Raw genomic sequence first — 25,959 nt, 5'->3', positions numbered from 1 at the left:
TAAGATTCAATATAGTTAGCAAAACCAGAAAATCTTATGCATATGTCAAGCCCTTGAGTTTGGAGGTGGGAGAGCCTGCCAACAAAGTGATTGAACAGTGACTGAAGCTTATGTATCAGAAATCCTTGTAACTTTCCTTTTTCTTCCTACTCGTTCCTTTATTCCTAATAGAATTTTCTTAAACAACTGTTTTGCAATTATTAGAAACTTTAATGATAAGCAGTGTTATATGTCTGGTGTAAAAACTATTGCTAGAAGAGTTTCAAAACAAAATGTCTACTCTTACGTTGCAACATATAATGCAACTCTATTATAGGCCTAACTAGTAGGTTCACCTGCGGTTTCAGGATACTTTACAGGTCTGTTTTACAAAGGCAATTTATAAGTTAAAAGGCAAGTTATAAGTTAAGCTTTCAACACAATGTTAACAAAACTGTAACATTTTTCAAACACTAGTTGATATTATAGGTGTTGGGGGGGAAGGTAAAATTGCAAATATATTCTTTAACGAATTTTATAGTGTGGTTATGGCAAATAATTCACTACATTCTGCATTCCTAGTCCATCTACACCTACTGGTACACTTGGGGAAATTCAAAGTTTGACTTCAGACCTCTTAAATCATGATGTGCAGCACTTCAGATGTCCTTTAAGATCTAAGCAAATAGGAAGGAAAATTATATTAATAAAGTGTTAAACAGTTAAAATTGGAGAAGGTCAGAGAATGTCATGTGGCTAAGCTTTTAAAGATAGCTGTTCATTATTTTATGATTAAACATATATTCATTACTGTGTCCTTTATGAAGATGACCCGCTACTGATTCAGTATATGAGAATTCCATCCTTTTGTCTTCTCTAGCAAGAAACTAATTTGGACCTTGTATAACATCTCAGTAGCTGCAGGTGTCAGGATGTCATTCTCTGTATATTTTATATAAATTTTATATCTCCATATGTTTTATATAAAAAATGGTATGTGCAGTGCCAGGTATAATCGCTACCAGTTTTCAACTGTTCTGCCTAATTAGTTTATAATCTTTGCAGTTGATAAAGAAGTTGTATATGACCTGAGTTGTTGAAATCCTAAATATTGCATGTGGATCACAGTGGTAGAGATCAACATAAAGATGAGATAACGTGATATCCTTCAACTCCTTGAAGCATTAGCATTACCCACAGACAAGTTTGCTGTATTTTAAATATGTGGCTAGGAGAAGGCATGGGCTTTGGAGATCTGGAGGTCATTTTACCTTTCCTGTAGCTTGAAAGAATACAATAATTTGCTGTAGTCCTCTTCTGAATCAGCATCCCTAAGAGAAAAGGATGGTGTAGTGAACCTCTTGAGGTATTTTGAAGTCCAAAAATGTTGCTTTGAATTTTTAATTCCTGTAAGTCTATGTTAGCTATGGGTATTGTGTTGCCTTTTGAGAGCTGCAAGTATTTGGTTACCAAAATCTTCAGCAAGGAGGCCTCTGTGTTATATTGCCTATACGTATGAGGTCAGGAAATGATTAAATGCAGTGGTCTTCCCTGACTCCATTTGAAAGTGGAATCCTTTCAAGGTGGAGCAACTGGTAAGCAAAATGCTGGTGGGTGCTTTCACCTGGATAAGAATAATAGTAGCAGTTTTATGCTCGCCTCAAGGTGATAATATGATTGAAAACAGTCAAAGGATTCAGAGTTTTTAAAGTGCACAGATAAGGAAGCTAAAAACCAGGTACACCTGGATTCTGCTGTCAGGTGGGAAAAGCCCTTGAGGTTTAGACCTTAAGTCTGCCTTTGGCACTAAGCAATATAAGTGGTTAGGGAAGTGTATAGTAGCATAACAGGTAAGGTGTTTTAACAGATGGTTGCTTAACATATTAATATTCCTATTGCACAAAAAGGAAAAGCAATTTTGTATTTTTTCCCAAAGAGCCGTTGTTGGGCATATAGTGAAGATACTAGTTCCTTTCCATAGCCACTATTTGCCTTACCCTGCAGTCCACCAACCTGGTTTTAAATTCTGCCTCTTTCTTCCAAGACTGTGTTGCGTGCCTCTCACAGGCTTCTGTCCTTGAGCTGATGGTGAAACTCAATTTCAGAATTCTGTAGTTACTTTCATAGCTGAATTGTGTAACAAGACTTCTTTTGAGTTCCTGATAGTATTTCTTGTTAGTCAAGGTGTCTAGAACTCTCGTTTTAGGACAAAATATTCAGACAAAGTTTATCTATGTAAAATTTTGGAAAATCAAATAAAGGGAGTTGCAACTTTATTCTGAACCACAGATCAATCTAATGAAAAGGTGTGATTCTCCCTCCACCACAACCACTGTCTCTGTTCAGTACTCTTATGTATCCTCCAAAGAAACCATACCTGGTTGTAATTAAATGAGGATAGAATTAGTGGTGAATGCCTTTGTGAAATGTCATAGCTATAAATCATAGAATGGTTAGAGTCGGAAGGGACCAAAAGATCATCAAGTTCCAACCCCCCTGCCATGGGCAGGGACGCCTCCCACTAGACCAGGTTGCTCAAAGCTCCAACCAGCCTGGTCTTGAACACTTCCAGGGATGGGACATCCACAACTTCTCTGGGCAACCTGCTCCAGTGTCTCACCACCCTCACAGTAAAGAATTTCTTTCTAGTATCTAATCCAAATCTCCCCTCTTTCAATTTGGAACCATTACCCCGAGTCCTATCACTCCACTCCCTGATAAAGATTCACTCCCCCTCTGTCCTATAGGCCCCTTTTAGGTACTGGAAGGCTGCCATAAGGTCTCTTTCCACTTCTATTTTCCCCTTCCTCCATCTAAAAGTTCCTATTCTCTAGCATCTGCTAATTTTGCTCTTAGTAATGATCACTAAAGACGTAAGGATCACGTTTCCCCTGCAAGTGATCAGTAAGGGGTCTTAATTATTCTATGTTTCCTTGAAGTACTTGTCCTGGTGAATGTTTACAGCCATTATCACTTGTACACGCTCTTGAGGTATTCTTCTCGTTGCAAAAATTTGTTTGGAGTGTGTTGAATTTTATTTTTCCTCAAATTTTGACTTGTGTTTTCATTCTTTTTATTTTCCCATTGTGGGGTTGAGTGGCAATGAAATTTTACACAAACGGTTTTTGTTCTTGAAGATTGTGTCTAATAAATCTTGCATGTGTGTCTTGCTTAGTTCTGCCTAATTAAAAATTGGAATGCCAAACATAATTTATATCCAGAAATAGTGAGGCATGGTTTCGATACTTTGAAGTAGAATTAAAACGTACAACACTGTCCTGGTTTCAGCTGGGATAGAGTAATTTTCTTTCTAGTAGCTGCTGTGTTTTGAATTTAGTATCAGAATAATGTTGATAACACATATTGTTTTAGTTGTTGCTAAGTTATGTTTATATTAAGTGAAGGACTTATTCAACTTCCCATAGAAGCTGAGAGGGACCATAGACAGGAAAAGCTGGCCAAAGGAATATTCCATACCATAGACGTCATGCTCGCTGTATAAATGGGGATTGGCCTGGGAGCAGGGATCCATGATCACTGCTTGGGACAGGCTGGGCAGTCAGTCATCCAGTGTTCAGAGAAAGTGTATTGCATCACTTCATTTTGTATATTCTTTTACTGTTATTATTATTATTTTTCTCTTCCGTTACTGTTCTATTAAACTGTCTTTATCTCAATTCATGAGTTTTGGGGTTTTTTGTTCCTTCTTCTCCGTACCCTATCAGGGTTGGGGGGGGAGAAAGGAAATTTTCCATATCTTATGAAGATATTTTCTGATCTTCTTTAAACTACTTTGTTTGTATCAAAGAACATGTTTTAGAACAAGCATAATGATTTATTTTTAGTCGCCAGTGTGTTTATGAGCTAAGTTTAAGATCAGATTGTCAGTCTTGTCTTACTTCTGACTTTAAATCCAGGTATTTAAATACTACATCTATAAATATTGTCAGCAAAAATGACCAGCTTTGTGTTATAATGCAGTATAATTCTCAGTTGCATGATACTGTCAGTTTTCATTTAAAATCAACTTTTTCAAAACTTATTTCTAAATGAACTTAATCAGATTAACTTCATTTAGTCACATCTGTTCATGATTGTTTTCCCCTTTTACTAGCCATACAAATCATGAAATTAAGCTAATTATATACCATTATCAGTTGCAAAGAACTAGTTTCACAGTTTTATACCTTTTAATACCCTGCAGGAGATTAAGGCTTGTTTTTTGTTAAGATGTAAAGTGCAGTAACTTAAATGGATTTCCCCGCAGTTATTGCCAAAGGATTAACTAGTTTATTATTGTTTTTCCACTATTGTAAATTGGGTTTAAAACATTACGTTTTATGTGGTTTCATTGAAGGCAACGCTTGTCGTGCTATTGAGAAACATTTTCCAAATAGAACTGCTATATACGAGTAATGGTTATATAGATATAAAGCAAAAGAAATAATTGTCCTGTCAGAGTGTTTATTGATGGTAACATCTGATTTTTATCTTCTCTACTCCTCCCTCTCTTTCGGGGGGATACTGCTCTCACACAGGTGATGATGAGCAGAGTGATTGGTTTCATGAAAATGAATCTGGTGGAGCATGTGGAATTACAGGGGCCATTCCATGGTGGGAACAAGAAGACTCGACAGAACTGGAGAGAGAATTGCCTGATCCAGTCTTTGAAAGTATCTTAACTGGTACTTTCCCTCTTATGTCCCGCTCAGGGAGGAGAGGTAAGTAGCAATCAAGAAAATGTAAACTGTAGAATCACTTGGGTACAGTAAAAAGATACTGTGGGTTATACAAAATATGTAAAATGTTGACAAGATCTTGGAGTTACCAGTTTGTTTCCTTGGACTGTTTTATTTTTAAGATATCATTAGAGAGAAGTAACTTTTTAAAAGTCAATGATTAGAAAAGTCAGAAAGTGGCTCGCTTTGATAGCCTACTCTTTTGTTTATTGTCTCAATGTTTGCATTGAGAATAAAGTGATATTTAAAGTGAATCTTATATTCCATTTTGTTCCTGGCTTCTGTGATAATGTTTAGAATTCTGTAGAAGTTCATTAATTCAGAGGCTGGAAAGACTAGTGTGACCGTCTGTTTTGCTGCTTTATGGTTGGGCCATATTGTTTGTAGAGAAGAGGGAAGGGTTCCTTTAGAGCAAGGATTGAGGTTGTAACTGAGAAAATATCAAATTTTTTTCTGCTTTAACATACTTTCGAAAACTGTAGATCCGGTGTCGCCAGTGGAAAGTTGTACCGGTGTTGGATAGCACTTGCAGCTAGGAACCCACTCTCATCTAAAGATTGAAGATGTCAGACCTCAGCTTGCTGCCAAAGAATTTTGTTGTACTTTCCCTCTGCACAAGGACTTCTCTTCACATTCAAAAACACATCTTTTATGTGAACAGTGGTCAAATCACTTTTAAACTACTCTGCACACTGAATGTATTGAATACTTTTGTGAGGCTTATTTTCCAGATGCTTGGAATTGTTTCTGAGGACTTAATCTTTGCATATTCACCAGGTTTAACATTTTCTAGTACTAATGAAGTTGTAAGTGATGCAAAAATCACTTCCCTACTGTAGTTCAGTATGCTCTGCTTATGCAGCCAACTGTGCATAGAACCAGAACGGCAGTAAGACTATCTACAGAAATGTTCATTTTCATGCCAACTTAGCCTTTCTCTCGCTCTTTCCATTCTCTACTCTTTGTTTCCACCAGTACAATGTTTGACAATATTAAGATTTTTTTGTTTGACTGAAGTCAGATTGATAGTTTGGTGTGTAATGGTGAATTTTATTGGCTATATCATATAGAAAATATTCTTAAATCAGTTTGTATTTCTTTCTTGTAGGTTTCCAGAGTAGATTTAGTCATCTTCATGGAATGCCAGCAAGAAACATAAAAAAGGCTTCAGGAAACCAGAACACATTGGTAGGTGCTTTTATTATGTTAAGCTAATGTGCACTGTTCTTAGAGGTTTTTTTTTTTTAAAAAGCATATTCTTCTCATGCTTGTTTCTTACTGTTGTAGATAGGTAATGGAATGGTAAGACTCCAGTGCCATTGCTGCCTGATACTGTGTGTTTGCTTCTTTTAATAGATAGACTCTTCCTACTGCAGTTCTATTGTAATGGAATATTTGTGTGTGCTTGAATGGCAGAAACAGTCTGATACTATTTCTCAGTACTTATTTTGAGCTGTGACTCAAAATTAAGGCTGTGACTACAAATGAGAGATGTTTGGGGTTTTTTAGTGCCTTCAGCTCTAGGAGCAATGTTTATAAGTGAAGGAAAAAAAAATCCAACTGTCCCTGCATTTTTGTACAATCTAATAATTGGATTTTCCTATAGCATTTTTCTAAAATAAGATTCTAATGAATTTTTAAGAATTTTTTTATTGGAGGAGGGCATAAGGAGAAGAGAGACTTGAATTAAAATCTTAAAATATATTCATTGTAGTGCAGTCTATTCCTTTCTTATCAGACTACCATTTGGAAGAAAAGGGGATTGTGGGAGACTTTGTGAATGTGTAATAATCATATCCCAGCATGATAAATACTGCAAGATCAATGTTCTTTATTATTTAAGAACATTAAATGTTTTCAAATTTTAATTTGCCTAAACAAAATAAGGTACTTCTGAGAAATGTAAGAGCTATTACATGTGGAGAGAATGGAAAGGAATTGTTAGAAATTTAACTCATTTTGAAGAGGGAAGGTTTTTATAATTGAAGTCCCTGTCCAATAATTGCCATTTGGAGCCGAATAAGATGCTTTAAAACATTGGCCTGTGATCTCTCCTGTTAGTGGTTGTGAATTAGATGAATGCTATCTAGTTCTTAGTTTCCTATCTACCTATTTTTATTTTTGGTTCAGTGCTTGCTTGAGCATATCTGGGATTTGTAGCCCATTTTCTAGGCTTATTGCAATTTCACTCTGGTATTTTATAGGAGCTATTATAACTGATAGGTTAGCTTCATGGTATTGATGATACATGGCTTAACTACCCTAAAAACTGCCTTTTCCTCTAAATTGTAAAAAGATGATTAAATTTCAGTTGATGAAGATATACTGTCAATACATATATATAATAAAAAATCCTAATGTTTATTTTCTGCTACACTTTCTTGATTGTCCTTATGAGCCCATTTTTATTTTCCAGTCATGATATCTCATATATAAAGATGGTATCATAGTTACCTTTATAACAAAAATAAAAGCAAATCTACTAAAGACTGATAATTCAGTTACCTCCAGTTATTAAATATATCGTTTACGTAGTGTTGTGAAACAAGGCTGACATGTGAACGTACCTTTTAAGCCGCTGTGCTTAGGCGGGACTGCATAGGTAGAATAGATGTACAGTTGGCTCTGCAGATGCAGTTTTCTGACCACCTTAATGACTATTTATGTTTGTGGGCACATCTGCTGGATCCGTCTTTGCAAATGTAGCTATATAAGCCAGAGCTCATGTGCTTCCTTTTGTCAGTGATTGCTTCTTAAAGAAAATCTTTTTTAGATACTTCAATCCAATGACCAAAAAAAAGTAATTTAGTACTTGTGATATCTGATAAGACAGAACAAGAAGAAATTACTGCTATTAGATGGTAACAGTGAAGAAGAGCAAGAATGCTTTTAGAAAGATTAATATGCTGAGGAAAGAACACTGCAGACTCAACTCATCGAACAGAGTTGTGGTGTGATAATTCTTTTTTAACAGTGAGGAGTCTGATGTCTGTATCACTGCCTTTACACAGACTTTTAAGGGAGAGAGTAAAAAATGAATTTTCCTACACTACCTAAAAGACGCACATTATTCTGTCTAAGGATGTGTAGTTTGTATCTAGGGAATGTAAGCATATAGTTAGCCCTTTGCATATAGTCAATGTGTTTAAAAAGTTTAAACTTTTTTGGAAAGATTAGTTGAAGGTCCACAATTCTAGCAGCTAGCAAAGCTTTGAAGAGATTACAGGTTTAGGGAAGGCAGAGCGAATAGCGATGTTAATACCTTGATATATCATCCTCCTCTGTCAAAAGGTGTTTAATGCCCAATTGTTTGTCTGTTTTCTTGTAAGAGAAACATCAGGCTAAGAGTGTTATTATTACTTGCTATATAATAGGAAGCTGCCAGCTTTTCATACCATGGTTTCTAGAAGCAGTGGGAGCCGAGAATCGGAGGAAGAATGCTACTTGCTCTTTATGGACCAGTTAGTGAACTTTAATTTGAAGTAGCCACAGCTGGCACTCAGATTCAGTCCAGATGCTCTTCCTGCATTTCATTGAGTTGCTTAATTTGAACAAACTCTTGGGTCTTTGTCATCAAGTGTATTGCCTTTGAGTCAAAACACTTTTCTAATGATCATACAACACTGGACAAGCAAGAGAGAAGTAAAAACTTGGCATGCAAATACTATGAAAATCCTCACCTAATCCAATGTGCAGGTTGAATGAGTTGTGATAGAGCAGATGAAAACTGAAAAAACTGAGCAAGAAAATGAAGAAAAAAGGAATCAGAACTGGCTTATATCCTTTGGATTGTCCAATTTACTTAAGATAGGTACTTTTTTTTTATGGAATTCATAATTAAATTATGTCAGACATATTTTCGCATAAAATATAATGCTGGCTCTTCATGTCTTCATTGCTTAGTTTGTGGCAGCGTCATTTGTGAAAACTTTATTTGAAAAGAAATAGAAGAGCATGTAGCTTTTCTAATACACTGTCGTTTTGTTCCCTCCTGTGTCAAGTTGCTAGTAGCAACTTTGTAATTATAATCAGAAACATGATACATGTACTTTTATACCATATCAGTATTTAATGTACTCTTTTAATCAGGTATATTGCATGAAATCTTATGCAGTTTGGTTGAATTCTGCAGCTATATATGACCTGATTAACGATTCCCAACCCCTGCATTCTTTAATGTTAGGCAAAAGTTCTACAATTTAGAAGTGGTGTTCTATGAATGAAACGCTGATTTCTTAAAAGAATGCCTTTTTCATCCTGTCTTTTTCCTATATGTTTATAGACTTGCATGTCATTTATCTAGTACTGTATCTCTGTCCATACTTGTTAAAGTTTTGTATTTAGCAGAATAAAATCGGAAATCTAACATTTTAGATGCATTGGAAATGTGAAGGTTCATTTCTGTGATGTAGAATTCTAGATGAATTCTTTACCTTCAATGGTTAAGGCTGCTATGCTTTTCTCAGATGGATTCCTGGGGAGATCACAAAGGCTCTAGTTAAAGTAAGAGTTAATAATTATAGTTAGTGAACATAAAACATGAGTACGTTTTCGTTTCAAATGTTTTCTCCAACTAAGTACTCAGTGACTGAAAAATTTCACTTCTGTTCACAACTCCTCCATACAAATAAGTGAAGGTTTTAAAAATCAGTGCTGCTGTCCTACCTGTTCCTTGTGTGGTTCTAGATGCGATTCCTTGCCTCAGACAGGGAGAGACATTGTAGGATTTTGTTTGAGGACTCTTATGTCATCTCTTCCTGCCTGGATTCTCTGTCTGGGCTGGAAGCTGGGAAGTGATTTCCCTGGGCTAAAAAGAACAAAACACATGACCAATAAAATGGATGCTTTCTTTTGACTCTGCCAGTTTTTCCATCCATCACCTTTATATCATAGGTTTTGATTTCATGATATTAAAACCAGGCTATGTTAAGTCTTGCAGTCCTAGGATAGATTTTTTTTTTTCCTTTTTTCACAGCTTACTATTGAGCTTGACTATACCTGGTTATAATTATTCAAAAATTAATAAGGAATGAAAGCTACGTTTCAGATACTTGTTATCTGAAGGTGTTTGGGTAGTTCTCTCAAATCCTGTGACTTTTTCGAAAGTTCCAAGATAAAAGAGCTTTTCTCAAAACATTGTTGTCAGATAACTACTGCTCTGATGTGAGGAGAAAAGATGTATTGAGCACTTATGTGTTTTGTTAACTGCTTTCAAAATGTAAAACCAAATCAAACATTTCTGCTTCTAAGTTCTTTCTGAAGAACTGAAGAAACAGCCAGGTGTTTTTCAGGATTTTTTTTCTTGTAAAAATATTTTGGAAACCGAATTAAATGATGTTAGATAAGAAACCTTATTATAAATCTAAGGAATGCTTCCTTAAAGAGTAAGTTGGGTGGTTTTTTTACAGTATTGGTCAGAAGCCTCTTTATGGCTAGGATGCTCTTCAGCTTTTGGAAAAATACTACTTCTCAAGTTGAAGTTGATTTGGTGTTGTGGAGAATTCTTTTACACTGGATGTGTGACAGATAAAACAGAATTCAGTTTTGGTGAGGTGCATGAAATAACTTATCTGTGGGGTTTTAATTATTTGCTTTAATTAATGTCTTTCGGACATGTCTCATTTGGAGCGATAGTCTCTAGGTCAAAATCTGTGGAAATGTCAGTGGTATTAGATGATGTCTGATAACAAAACTAAATTCTTGTTGGATTCCAGACTTTCTCTTGTTCAGGATCAGGATTATTAGGCCTCTGAGGATGACATTTTGAAACCTTATACTGCTAGAGCCACAAATGAATTTTCCTTTAAGTGGGTAGGAGGTTAGGGGCTTTTGGGTTTTGTAATGGAGGTTTTTATTAAGATTTCCTGTCATCAAATATATTTTCAGCTATTTAAAGCTTTTCTCACTGTGCTTTTCCTTGTTTGCAGTTGTCTTAAATTTATATCTGCATTTATATTTATACGTAGTGAGTAAGTTGTGCTCTTTTAATCCTCACTTTAGCTAACTCATTACCTTAGCTTTACAACATAAAGGAAGAAACTTCTTTGAGGAGAGTGGCTTGTTTCCTGCACTTATACTTCCTGACGTTACGTTTTTAAGACAGAAAAATTCAGGTTCTTTGCAGAGGAGGTGCTGCTGTGATGGCAGTTTGGGGCCCACCTTTGATTCTTCTTGTGTTTAGTCACTATTGGCAAATATGCTGCAATTTTCCAAAAGAATGAATCGAATAATACTGTTCTACCCTTCAGACCTTAGTCATGTTGAAATAGCTTTATTTTATGAGAAAACAAAAGGAAAAAAAGAGATTCTGTCATTTCAAAATCCCATTATAAATAAAGACACTAACTGGTGAAGGTGAGCATGTGTTGGTTTTATTCTTTTCTTTTGTATCACTTATCTTGTAAATGAAAGTGTATAGTCTTGAATTGTGTCTTATTTTCATTCTTACAAAATGTATGCCTATCAAGAAAAAAAATAGTTTAAATGCATCAGGCAATTAATAGCTTGTAGAGGTAATTGTACTGTATCAACAAAATGAAGGTATTGTCTAGGTATAACTACTGAAACAGATATTCTGTTTGTGCAACAGAGCTTGCAGTGGTTTTTCTTGGTGTATTTTACCTGCTGTGATAATCAAAGCATACCCGTACAATATCAAAGATTAACTTCAGTCTAGCTAAAGTGAATGTGGTGACTTAGACTCTTTTCTTGGACTCTCACGTCAAGTATAGTGTCAAAACAAGGATCCCACTCAGCAAAATAGTTGCCTCCAGCATTAGTCTCAGAAATGCCAAATGTGCTGCTTATTTTTTAAATGCATCTTGTAGTTTATTCATGATGACAAGTGCTATGAACTGTTAGTCTGAGCAGTATTCCTTATAATTCACCTTAATCCATCTGCTGAAATGACAGACACCTACAGTTTCACTTAAGTTTACTTTTAAACCAGGGCAAATAGCATAATGATATCCCTTTTATTCTGCAGTTAGTGTCTGTTTTGAAAACACATTTAATGCACACGTCTACAGCACTCCTTACAGACAATAATGATTTAAAAAACCTCTGACTTCAAAATATGAGGCAGCATAATTACTCCTCTTCTGCTGCTTATCACAAAGAAATCCCCCTTTCTGGTGTCTGGCTGCATGAAACATGTCCTCTGCAGACATTTTGAATTTGCTTGTTTTGACTTCCTAAGGCTGTATTGGTTCTTTAATGTTTTATGTTTTAGTGCAATTCTAATGGAAAGAATTTGTCTTTAAATGTAGTTGGTTTTAGTATCTTTTCTGCAAAAATTTCACTCATGTTTCTTCTAGACACTTCTTAATGCCTCGATAGAAGCGTTTTGAAGAATTAATGGTGAAACAACAGCATCTTGTATCCAGAATCAAGTTAGGAGTCGTATTTCCTTGTATTGAGCTTCTTGGGGGAGTTGATCATTTAATGCTGAGAATAGACAGAAAATCATATGTGTAATAGGCAAGGAACACATGCATAAATATCTGATAAGCAAAATCTTGTTTATGCTGTAATAACATCATAAATGTCAAGTAAATCAGGACAGTGATTTCAGCTAACACATTGTTTAGCTTTTTTTTAACTGAAAGCAAATGCAAGATCAGACACAACTCCTAAACTGTTGAGTTTCTTGCTAATTCAATCTGTAAGTCATTCACATGAGTAGATTTTCCACTCCAAAGGAAACTTTGTCTTTTTGCCTAGGACAGGTGGTGAGGGAGAATGAGGCCTACCAACAGACAGAATAACTTGAAAGCAATCCATCTATTTTTTCAGTTGCGTTTCATATGGTGGCCATCTATTGGGAAACGAATGCCACTTTAGATCTGTAATACAAGTACTATAGATTAAGACATTTAGATTAAACCTGTTAATAGTGACCTTCTAGATTTGTTCTGAGACACACAAGTTGTACTCAGATGCAGACATTTATTTTGTTTGCTTGCTCTGTTCTAGCTTTACTTTGTGTAATATGTATTTGAAAAAATTCTTGTCTGATCAATATAATTTAGCAGCTTATCTTTCAAATCATTACTGTAAGGCAAAGATGGGGAATTAAAATGTTGGATGTTTGTTTGATTTATAACAAAAGCAAAAATACAAACTTCAACTTAAAATGTTGGGGTTTCTTTCTATACACTATCTGAGTTCATATGGCATGTATCCAGAGTAAGAAGCAGCTGTAAAAATAGTGCATTAAACTGCACTATTCTTTAGTGTCCTCTCCAGCAATTTGTCATGGAGATGCATATATCAAATAACTTGAAAATACAGCACAGAAAATAAAGTAGCAAACGCGCATGATGCATTGTGTTGAAATTGAATTGCCCAAGAACATTCTTTTGCAATGTGAGGTATGATACGGGAATGAAGAGGTACTCTTCTGCCATTCTATTTGATTACTGTGATTTTAGTTAGATGTAAAGACAATGTTCTATAACCTGTTAAAAATAACCATAAAGAAGCAGAGCAAACCACGGTTGTTTTAGCTTAACTTACCTGTGACTTAGCTGGAAGATGACTTTTTTTTTACCATTTTGTTTCTTGAAATAAGAAAATCAAATGTGCATGTTCAGGGTGTGTAGCTTTCAGGAGGGAAGAAAATATTCAGAACTTCTCAGGGACTGCCTCTTCTCATAGATATCACGTGGTATTTACAGCAAATAAACTTGTAACTGAATGCAGAACAGACCCTTTTCTTAACAGAACTGTAGGCTTTGTTAATGTTTCTGAGAGATCTTCAAATTGAATGAGCTACAGGAGTGAATACTTTCTTAAACATGTTTATCCAATATCAGACCCTGCCATGATAACTTTAAATAAATAGTAATAAGCAATCATAGAATGGAAAGGTCATTTCCTGAAGGTAATCAGTAAATTATAATGTGAGTTGAGAGGTGGGTCCCAGGAAAATTTGCAGTTTCTCTGTTTAGTGGTCTCTTGATGTTGTGGAAAACCCTACATATAATGTCAGTACGCTCTTTTCAAAAGCATAGTAATCTTTCTGGGTTTTGTGTACTTAAACCATTTGTCCAGTTACCAAACTGTATATTGTATATCGGAATAAAGAGGGCAAGAAAAGGTTTGTTAATGTCAGCACTTCCAACTGGAGCGGTTCAAGAGACTGTTGGCCCTTGCCTTTTAATTACTGTCCCTTCAGTGAGGACACAGCAGCTGCTTTTTTAGTTTCTTTTCCAAGTGAAGTGTAAACCATTATGACTGATCAAGTGAATCCTTTCAGTCCAACAGTTTTGATAACTTCAAAAGCTGTTCTACTCAATCTCTTTGTTGTAGTCTAACCTCAGCCAGCAGCCAGGCTGGCACAGTTTTCCCCCTTCCATCAGAAGGGCACAGAGAAGAGGGAGAAAAGGAGTAGTAGCAATAATAATAATAATAACACAAGTCACTCTGGCAGCTTGTTTAATTGGCACTATCAGGAGCAGTGATCATGGATTTCTGCCTCACCCGAGGCCAACTCCCATTTATATACAGGTCTATGGTAGGGAATATTCTGTTGGCCATTCCACGGTTCTGTTTATAGTTCTTCTCAGCTTCCAAAGCTGAAAAGAGTCCTTGAAAAGTGTAAACAATGCTTAGCAACAACTAAAACAATATGCATTGTTGACATTCCTTTCACAGCAATTACTAAAAAGGAAATTAACTCTTTCCTGGCTGAAACCAGGACACCCTTGCAATTTGATTCAGCAAGCTCTTACTTGCTTCTGATCTGATTTTTGTTGTGGTTTTTTTATCTATCTTCACTACTAACTATAGGTAGTCCCTCATGTAACGGATAATTTTAAAACCTGAATTCACAAGTGTGAGAATGACTTTCTTATTCTGTCGTTTCAGCCTTGAGTTAGCACTCCTGCATTTATGGTTTTAAAGTTCAAGGAAGAAACTTATCCTTAGTTCAGAGAACTAAAAATTGTTTATGTAGACAGTAGTTTTCTTACTGCTAGCTGATTACCAAACTCTGTTGCAACTGTCCTGCTATAGATAAATTTCTATAAATGCTTGTGAAATTCACTTTAAAGAGCATTAGATGAAATGTGCCCCATTTCCCCTTCTCCCTAACCCCTTCCTGTTGGATTACTTAGTTCTAAAGACTTATTTTACAAAGAACTAAACAGATACAGTGGGTTTACAGTAGATAGCATTTTTATTCTCTATAGAATATAGTCAGTGATGTATATGCATATTTTCTTTAGGGTTTAATGTGATTTTTTTTTCTTGTTTCAGAAAAACACCTTCATTTACATAGGATGTTTTACTGAATTTTACATTAAATATTACTAGAAAATGGAAAATGTTTTAAAAATATTTGGGGATTGATGGATTAGTACTCTTCAAAGGGAAACAAAACACTAAATATTTCTAATCCTGCATTATTTACCGCATGGGTGGTTAAATGCTACTTTAAGCCCCATAAAATTAAAAGGGAGAAATCTGCCAACTGTAGCAGGAATTGGATTTAGGAAGAGTAGTACAGAGCCAAAATATTGCTACAGAATTAAATGTCAAAAATCTTCTTTAATAGTAGATATATAGTTCACAGTGCCTGGTTATGATTAATACATTTAATCTAAATCACTGAAAGTTGCTCTCTCCTTTTCCATAAAATACAATAGGACACAAATCAGTTTTACTGTAGGTGGATAACAATTGGAAAATAATGCATCTTCCCGCCCAATAAATTGTCAGTTATACCTTTTAACTAAAATCGATTCATCTTTCCAAAATTTATTACAATTTCTAATAATAAATCTTTTCAAATGTTTATTCATTTGCTTTTTGATACATTTGTGCCACTTTTGCTATGGTCTAATGTTTTTTCTTTTGATTCATTGTAAATTAGAAAAATCTATTTTGAGTCAATTTCCTAGTTAAGAAGTTAAAATCTATAACCTAGCCATTTTTTCATAGTCTCCTTTACACATTTTAATACCCTTGAACTTAGATGCAATCCAGTAAATTCTGATCAGAAGGTGATTAAAAGACTTTTCACTGCAACTTCATGACTGAGGGCCAGATTCATAAAACAAGTATGTGTGAGATTGTTAGCTGGTTTTCTCCTGCACGTCTCCCTGATTCAAAGAGGAAGATTGAAAGAATTATAGCAAATGAACAGATACATAGATTTTGGCCAAAGATTTTTAGTACAGACAGTCAGAATTACCCTTTTGAATTAAAATCCAGCTGTGACTGCATAGGGTATGATCGAAGCCTCCTTTTGTTGTCTGTTCATAGCAGCAAGACAATGATAGTACTGGAGATCATTAAAGCATACTGTAGGTTTCCCATTATTTGTTGTGTCCTTAATTATCCAATGCTAACCTCTTCAAGTGTGGTCACCTACCATTTCACATTCTTAAAAGTAACACTTTTTAAAGAAGAAAATATTTTAAGAGAAATTTTTTCATCACTTTCTCTAATGATTTGCTTATCTGCCTTGTGAAATTGTGATCACTGTCCAGCGCTTTCCTGCTCTGTATATAATAAAATGTGTCACAGAGGGATATTCTTAATTTTTTAAAAATCTATCTAATAAGCATATTTCCTGTTCTGATCCAGTTAAACAATGTGATCTTTCAGTCAGTTTTTTGACAAGTTATGTATGAGAAGCTTAATCTAGTAAGTGGCCATATAAAATTTCCTAACACACAAATGTGTTTGTATAATAAATGCCAATGTAGGCAGAATATAGGAGGAAAGGCTTAAAAAATGTTTCAAACATAACTATGAATAAAATTACATTCATATTTGAACATGATCTACAGTATCACTTATTGGTAAATTTGTGTAGCTGAAAGCATCTTGGTGATTGATCTCAGAGTTAAAATCATTTGTGTGGATGGATTGGAATTAATTAATTTTACTAATTACACAGTGAAGAAAACAGGTGTTTTCTTAGGCAAAGATCAAGCTTTAATTACACGTCTTACCTGTTCATCTAAAAATAGTATCAATATGTTCACGTCTCAAAGTTAATTTCTTATACGGAAATACGATTCTGTTACACATTTGTTAAGCCTTACTCTAATTGTGTAGAAATACAGATCTAATACTCAGAGTACTTATTAAGGGGTACGTGTGTCATAATGCATGTATTTAGAAAATTCTTCAAGAGTAAGTTCGGTAAAAATTGCCTCTTTAAAATCTCAATGTCAGTACTATCTAGTAGTAATTATAATAGTGTGTGTTACAAAAACAGTCAAAAACACTTGCAATAAAGCTGAGTTTCTAGCAATTACACAAGTCTGTGTAGAGTCCCTCTTGGACTCTTATTCTGAGGTATGTGCTCTGGTAGGGCTACAGCCTGCATAAGAAAAGATACCATAGAACTAGAGGAAGAACCTATTCTGCCTAACAGGGACATTGTGTGTGTATGTATGTTTTGTCCTTTAGCAAATTGTTATAAATATATTCCTCTGTTTTAATTGCTTTAAATATGTATTTGGGGCAGTGCAGATCACCTAACTAGTACCAATAATTCGCAAGTTCCAGAAAGAAATTATGTTTCAAAGAAGCATTTGCAACCAACAGCCTGAAGGTGCATGATCTGTAGAAAGAGTAACTATTTTTGCCACATTCTTCTGTGCTTGGGAGAAGTGTCTAAGAGGAGAGAAGGTAGTAGAGCACAAGTAAGCCTAGTTGGAATAACGAATATTTAATGGCATAAACTGATGCAAGGCTCTAAATGAATTTGGAGAAGTAACAATTGTCATATTAGAACAACTTGATCATTTTAACTTTGTGTAAAGTCTTTCTAACTTCAAAACAATTTTCTCAGTACTTCATTATACTACCCTTTCTCAGAGTTTACTGTTTGCCATGATTCTTTATGTATTTCAAAAAGTGTGTATGTTGCATGGAAGAGAATTCTCATATCTTTTTAGTGCAAATATGTTTTCTTCAAAATCAGAAGACTGTCCTATAGTAAGCATGATTTCTACCAAAAAAAAAAAAAAGTCGATATGTGTGTACAGTAAAGGAACACAAAATGACAAAACATAAGCAGAGTCAGTATAACCCATTAGCAGCAAACTCCACCACCTCTCTGGGCAGCCTGTTCCAGTGCTTTGCCACCCTCAAAGTAAAGCAGTTCCTCCTCATGTTTAGATGGAACTTCCTACGTTCAAGTCTGTGCCCGTTTCCTCTTGTCCTGTCACTGGGCACCACTGAAAAAAGACTGGCCCCATCCTCGACACCCACCCTTTAAGTATTTATAGGTGTTGATCAGATCCCCCCTCAGTCTTCTCTTCTCCAGACTAAAAATACCAAAGTCCCTCAGCCTTTCCTCATAAGAGAGATGTTTTAGGCCCCTAAGCATCTCAAAGTTTGTTACATAAGTGCGACTATTTCTTACGCCTTCAGAAGAAAGTAAACAGGCTCTCTTGTCTACCTTAATCTACAGGGAGACAGAAAACTGTCTGGAGATTCAGGTACACCTGGTGTCACCTTTATTTTACTGTCTTGCTGGAGGAGCTGAAAGTGGCCAGCCGTGCTGTCAGCGTACACATAGCCCAGAAGTCTCAAATGGCCTTGACTTGTGCAAAATAGATTATTACACTAGGGTGACAGAGCTGGTTGGCTGTGAAGAGAGCTAATCAAAGCAGACACAAACCCAAGTATAATACCAGTTATTAGAAACTCTGATGGCATCACTTTAATGAAACATAAACACCTAAAGCATTCATTTATTTCTTTATCAGAATTATCAAACTGGTGAAGTGCCCACACTGGGGAGAGGTGGGACTTTTTGACCTCACTTAACCTTTCTAGTATAACTAAGAGGATTTGTCTTGGCAGGCTCCTTTCTAAGGGGAGATCATTGAAACCATTAATGATCTATCCTTTGGCAAAATGCCTGGCATGAATTCTCTGAACAGACTTTTTGAAGCTTTGTGTGCTTTCCTTAACGCACGTCTTCTGACTGAGAGTTCTGAGAAAGCTGGTGGTTCTCATCTAGGTTTGTACATCATCCTTTGTAAAATTCAGGTGGCTGTGTGCTTTTTATAGATCAGTCCTTTGGATCTGCATGCCCAATGTTGTTTAGCATCATCTAAGATGATGTGTGGCCTGACACAAGAAAAGTATTGCTTATTGTTGTTTGAGCAGCAGCACTTACTACACTTAAAAACTTGTCTCTGAAGAACAATTTGGGGAAGGCTGACAAATCCCAAGCACTTTAAAACTTCTATCCTAAAAGTGATAATCCAGAACTGGAATCCTCATTCATTCTCTCAGTGCCAATTACACCTGGTCAAGGATCTCCTGAAAGTTTGGCAGGGTCTCACCTACTGTGTGGCGATGGCTGATTTGAAAGCTGTCAAAGAAATGAGGTTAGAATAGGCAGTTTTCTTTTGACAGGCATTACCATGAGTTTTTGTTATATGCAGCAGGTTGGTGGGTTGTAGAAGGTTGAGACTGGGGAGAACCCCTTTGAGATTGTCCAAGCATTTTTTCTTGTGCTTCATTTTAATTTGTTTAGCATCTTCCAAGTGAAGGAAGTTGACCTAAGAACTATGAATTATACCTATCCTTTTCTTGTGATCTTTGTGTGTCTCTCCAAGTGATGTTCTGGCCAGGTGTTGAATTGGTGTGCTCTCCTGGCTGTGGATGTCCCTGAATTCCTTATGTATTTTTGTTTGCACTGGGAAGCACTGTCTTGGTTTTGTGGGCTGGAAGAATGGGTGCTGCTTCTAGGACTTTCAGAATCTGAAGTGCGTATGTTTACTGTGTTAGATTTCACATAGCAGACTCTGAACATCCATTTTCAACAGGTTGAAGTTTTAACAAATGTCTATTTGCATGTTAATGATATATAAAATGCAGTTATCAAATAAAATTCTCTTTTAGAATCACAAGGCACTCTAGTTTCTTAAGGATTTCTTTCTGCTGCCACTTTAAAAAAAAAACCAAAAAAACAACATTTAGCCACAGTAACCTTAGCTCCCCTTTTTTTTTTTTTCTGACTTCAGTCTTTTCTCTGTTCCCAGTGATACCCACAGTTCCCTTTATATGTGCCCACAATCCTCATATCTCCTGCCTGCCAGTTTGACAAGGGGCAATGTACGATGTGAATTGTTCCAGGCTCCATGTGTGAGCTGGCTGAGTTTGTGCTGATGTTTCCCTGGAGTGAAGGCGCTGTTTTGGGTGACTCTGCCCATTAGGTGTCGCAAATGCAAACTTACTTTTAAGACAGCTCTCACTTTAGAGCTAGTTGAAATTTGCTAATGGGCTTAAAAGCTAGTGAGGGAATGCTAGGAGGTAAAAAGTTGCAGAAAATTATGCAGGTCTCCTTTTTCTCAGAAAACCAAGCTAAAAAAATTATTTTGTGAAAGCATGAGTAGAACAATTACTTTTATGGAACAAACAATAGAATAGTAAACTGTCTTTACAGGAATAAAGCTCTGGGTTAGTGTCATGGTTTAACACCAGCCAGCAGCTAGGACCACACAGCTGCTCGCTCATTTCCCCCAATTGGGATGGGGAGAGAATTGGAAGAGTAAAAGTGAGGAAAAGCTCATGGGTTGAGATAAAGACAGTTTAATGGGCAAAGCAAAAGAAGGAATTAATTTACTACTTCCCATTGACAGGCAGGTTCTCAGCCATCTCCAGGAAAGCAGGGCTCCATCACACATAACTTCCGTGGGAAGACAAATCCTTTGGAGAAGTTAAAATTAGAACTGAAAACTGAATACATAACTGGTACAAAACCTCTTGTGTGCCTGGATAACACCTATATGTAATGTACATAGCTTACTAATATGATCATACTTTAAGAAAGCAATGCAAATTACTTCTATGGTATCAGTTTGTTTCTTAACAAGGAGGAAGTAAATAAATTCCCAAGTGCAGTGGTTAGCTTTTCAAAAAGTTATGATTTCTCTTCAGTGTAGAAAACTATAGTTTTAGTAAATATGCTCACTGTACCTCGTGATTGTATGTTACAACTTTCCAGCATGACTATATTGGTACAATCTTATGCTTTACAGAGGAAAAAGTAAGTCTCTTTTGAGACTGTAATCAGATTCATAGAGGTAAACTTCATCCACTTCATCCAGTCCAAGCCTAGTATTGTCTCTTAGTTAGATACCTGAACAATTAAAGGTAATAAAATATAAGAAACGGAGACTTGGGTGGACTTTACACTCTGTAATCTGGATTTACGTGTCTGTGGCTTTCATATCTCTCTGTAATAGCTAATAATACCCTCCCTTTCATTTAATAGGAATGCAAGAAGAAAATACATAGCAAGTTGTAAATAATGTGTGTAGGATATGGATTATGAGCATGGAATTGTGTAACTTTTTTTTAAATTTCTATATACTATAGGACCAACTTCTCAGTACTGTTTGAATAGATAGCAATGAGCCCTAGTGAAGTTTTTGATGCAGTATATCTGCTTTTAAGCTATTGATTTGTGGTAGTTTGTGAATTTACTGAAAAGAATTCAAGTAACATCTTGGAAAAAGGTGATCCTGGAATACTGTCAGAAGAACCTTGAAATTGAATTACAGCTTTAATATTCAAACTGAGGCATGTATTGTTATTTGTGGTATATGTAAAATTACTTTTATAGAAGACATTTAAAATCGGTGACGCAGAATAGGTTTTATAGTGCATGGGCTTTAAGAAGAACAAGGGAACATCTTTGATGTAGAGCATGTAGCAGAAAGATGCATGTTTATTAAATAAAGGAATTTTTAAAATCGGGGTATGGTAAAATAAAAGGTGGTTCTTGCTGATGTGTTATTCAGATGATATCTTGTGTTGCCAAAAGCAAATGCAAGGATTTCTCTGTGTATAAGTGTTTTATTAAATAAGTATTATTTAGATTTACTAAAAACAAAATAATGAAATATTTATCTTGTAAAACAATGAAGAGCAGCCTTGTCAAATCTTAGTACTTGAGGCTTTCATTTCTAAGAGTCTGATTATTTGTGCTGTGTTGTCAGAGCTGCCTCTGTTTCTAGAGCGATGCTGTGCTTTATTCTCATCCCTGTCATTCTCTCTGAATTGTCAGACTTGGCCAGTTAGGTCTCCCTCTGCTTGGTTTAGATATATGAATTCCAGAAAACACAGAAAAATCTGTGGCTCCTTAGGACTCGGTGGACATATGCGTGTTAGCAGAGGCAAGTATTTGGAGGGCCACTGCATAAGGTACCAGCTTGCTTGCAGCAGCCTCCATCATGCTCTGTTTCTTATCATGTAAGTCATTGCATGGAGGTACACATCCCATGACCCCAGACCATTAAGCTTCATATATTTGGTAAGAATGTTAAGAGTTCTGTGTTGTCCAAATATGAGCTAAAAATGTCTTGTCTCTTTTAAGACAAAAAATAAACCAGAACTGCTCTTCTCCCTTGCACCAGTCTTGCATTGGACTACCACTTAGTATCACTGCAGAGGCAGGTCATGAAGAGGAAACAAAGAGAAAGCCACCTGCTATATTGTCATATATAATGTTTCCTGGACTCATTTCTCAGAAATATCTCGTGGCATTTTCTCTTTCAATCTTTTTGTCAGTATTTTTTGTAATCATCATTTCTTTCCTTAGCAGCATTGTTTATACTGTTTTTGGTAATAATTGCAATATATTTATCACAGTAAGCCTAACGCTTATTTTACACGTTGCCGTTAAAGAGTGGTAACAGCAGAGACTGAAAAGCAACAACAGACCTTGCTTGGCAATGCATCAACACAGAACTCAGTGCTGTAGCAGCTTAGGAGCATTATGAACTCCTGAGCTTCCAGAGACAAATTGAAGACAATCATCCCAGCAGAAGGAATTTACATGGATTGCAAGGGGTGGAGTATTATAACCAGCAATTCTCTCCCATTCAAAGCGGAAAATTTTTAAGACTGATAAAAAACCTTGGCAGCTTGTCAGCAGAGGTCAGATTTTAATATTTTTTTTTTCTATTTCACAAAGTACAACAAAAACTTTGTTATGGGATGAATGTGTAGGCTGAAAGAGAAGGCTGGTTTGAAGATAGAACCCAAATAATCAGGAAGACGGTACAGTTGCTTTCAGCATACTTTTGATATTTTGCATTTTCACTTTTACTGGCAAGAATATGATAAATGTTCTTTCTTAATTATGTAATCCTCTATTCAAGCTATTCAAATATAACGAGAAACCTTTTTAAAGAACAATTGTGTTACATTAAATACACTTCTCGCTGTCATGTTAAAGGATACCAGGTAAGCTTGATGGGCAGATATAGCAATCGAAACACCATAACTTGATAACTATAATAGTATATTTTGGCATTTGCACATTCCAGTGGAGTTTAGAGGAGATTCTTAAAACACCTTTTTATTCTATTATCTGCAACCAGTTCCCAGGAGCCATTTATGTATTTAGATTTTAGCTCCAGGTAGGGGTTGGCTGTTAAAAAAGAACATACTACTGGTCAGTGTTTACAGGAAATCATAGAATCATAGAATGATTAGAGTTGAAAGGGACCTTAAAGATCATCAAGTGCCAACCCCCCTGCCATGGGCAGGGACACCTCCCACTAGACCAGGTTGCTCAAAGCCCCATCCAGCCTGGTCTTGAACACCTCTAGGGATGGGGGTATCCACAATTTCTCTGGGCAACCTGTTCCAGTGTCTCACCACCCTCAGACTAAAGAATTTCTTCCTAATATGTAATGTAAATCTCCCCTCTTTCAGTTTAAAACCCCTTGTCCTGTTGCTACACTCCCTGATAAAGAGACCCTCTCCCTCTCTCCTGTAGGCCCTCTTTAGGTAATGGAAGGCTGTTATAAGGTCTCCCTGGAGCCTTTTCTTCTCCATGCTGAACAACCCCAACTCTTTCAGCCTGTCTTCATTGGAGAGGTTCTCCAGCCCTCTGATCATCTTTGTGGCCTTCTGCTGGACCCATTCCAGCAGGTCCATGTCCTTCTTATATTGGGGACTCCAGAGCTGGACGTGGTACTCCAGGTGGGGTCTCACGAGAGCAGAGGGGCAGAATCACCTCCCTCGGCCTGCTGGGCACGCTTCTTTTGATTCAGCCCAAGATGCAGTTGGCTTTCTGGTCTGCCAGCATGCATTGCCAGCTCATGTCAAGCTTCTCATCCACGAGCATTCCCAAGTCCTTCTCCTCAGGGCTGCTCCCCAGCCATTCTCCACCCAACTTGTAGTTGGGATTTCCATGACCCAGGTGCGGCACCTTGCACTTGGCTTGGTTGAACTTCATGAGGTTTGCACGGGCCCACTTCTTAAGCCTGTCCAGGTCCCTCTGGATGGCATCCCTTCCCTCCAGCGTATCGACTGCTCCACACAGCTTGGTGTCATCGGCAAACTTGCTGAGGGTGCATTCAGTCCCACTGTCCGTGTCTCCAACAGAGATGTTGAACTTTACTGGTCACAGTACTGACCCCTGAGGAACATCGCTCACCACTGGCTTCCCCCTGGACATTGAGTCATTGACCGCAACCCTTTGAGTGTGACCAGATAGAGAGGAAGAGAGGAACATTTTCTCAGTCTTTATAAATTCTCAATTGCTGAAATCCAGTTTGTATGATTTAGTACTGGGTCTTGGTTCTAATGTTCTCTTGCTGTACTTACAAGTAAAATAATAATCAGTCTTTTACCATTCATCACAAATTTAACATAGCATCATGGTGAATGAACCATGTGCCTTATTAGCACTAATTTGTTATGATCAAAGTTGTAGTCCAATTTCAAATTACTACGAACTTGATGAATTCATTTGCAGGAACAGCAGAAACTTTGATTATGTGCTAGGCTATAGCATGTAGGACAAACACAAAGAGCAGTAGCGCTGCCAAAAAAAATTTTAGTCGGTCCAAGTAGTATGTAATGAAGGTGACATCGTTTCTAGAATAAGAAATTATAACTTTATGAATTTAAGACTAATAATTTCATTGCTGAAATAATATCTACAGATTTTTTTTCTTTAGGAATGGTTTATCTCCCTTTATCCCAATTACCCTTCAGTGATAAAGAACACAATGAGAATCACGCATATCTATTACAGAATATATTCATTAACACCTCTTTAAATTGAGATCCTTTTAAGACTGTCCCAGCTCGTCTGCTCCTTCTCCTCAAATAATTAGTCTTTCGATAAATAGTTAATAGATTCCTCCCTTATCAACTTTTTATTAATTATTTCATACCTAGCTTTTATTTTCAAATTTGCTAAGAGTATATTTGCTGACTTAAAAAAACTTTAATTTTACCATAGTATGTTTTCTTAATAAAATAAAAAAGCTGTTGCTTTTTTTCCTCTCTGTATGGCATACTCTGTGTTAAAATGTAAAATTGAGATAATGGATTTTAGATTTGTGTATTTTTATTGAAAGTTTATTAAACTTAGTACATCTAAGAGACTATGAAATTAGGAAAGGTAGCAATGTAGTTTTGAAGTAGCATGGGAAGAATGTGTGGGGGCAGTATTATACCATAAGAAAGAAATAAGGAGTCTTTACTTACACTTGAGACTTTTAGAGCTGCTTTTTTTCTCTTTTTCTTTTCTTTTTCTGCTATTAATTTTTCTGAAAACTCCCTGGGTCTGAACTTTATGACAGAAACAAGTAGGTGGAGCAGATTGCAAAACAAACTCATGAGTTTTTCCATACTGTCCTTTCCTTGACTTCATCAGGTAAATTCAAGCCAGTGGTAATAGAGTTCATTTCAACTTATTCCTATTTTTAGCTAGTATATTTTTCAAAAAGTTTATTTTTTGTTATGTGTTACTTGCGTCTGAGCTTTGCGTACCATCTGATCTTGTCAAAAGTACCCAACAAGCAAACCCCTCTGATGATTTGTATGTGCTAAGTGCATGGATTTACTGCTGCAGTTTGAACATTTTTAAATTAAAATATATCGCTTGTTCTAAATGTATTGATTTACATTTGTATTGATTGATCTCTTTGTCAATATTAAGTAGAACAACTTTTCCAATAAGTTAAAAAAGATCTGGCAATGCAGGTTACATTTAGTGGATTGGTTTAAGTTTATATTTCTGAATGTTACTTGTCAGTGTGTTCTTACTCTTGCCCTTTATTCTCAATCATTGTTACAGGTATTTGTAGTGTCCCCTAACTGAGAAAAGATGCAGCCACTTGAACTGTGAATTCACACAGAGTTGCAGTCATTCAAATGTGACCCTCCTTAAGTTTTCTTTCTGAGTTTTCAACTCACATTAAGTGCTTAAATATGAAAATTCTACCTAAGGTTA

General features: G+C 36.2%; 1 protein-coding gene across 1 annotated transcript in view; it reads left to right on the top strand.

Moving 5' to 3' along the window:
* Positions 1-25,959, top strand: part of GPATCH2 (G-patch domain containing 2) — a 120,013-nt gene that overhangs the window by 17,833 nt on the left and 76,221 nt on the right. Inside the window, exons 4-5 of the mRNA XM_074168609.1 lie at positions 4,518-4,700; positions 5,827-5,906. Coding sequence (XP_074024710.1) covers positions 4,518-4,700; positions 5,827-5,906 — 263 coding nt within the window. The remainder of the gene's footprint in view (positions 1-4,517; positions 4,701-5,826; positions 5,907-25,959) is intronic.

Source organism: Numenius arquata, chromosome 2 (genome assembly GCF_964106895.1).
Source record: "Numenius arquata chromosome 2, bNumArq3.hap1.1, whole genome shotgun sequence".
NCBI lineage: Eukaryota > Metazoa > Chordata > Aves > Charadriiformes > Scolopacidae > Numenius > Numenius arquata.
The sequence above is the reverse complement of the archived record's forward strand: the minus strand, read 5'-3'. Positions and strand labels throughout refer to the sequence as shown.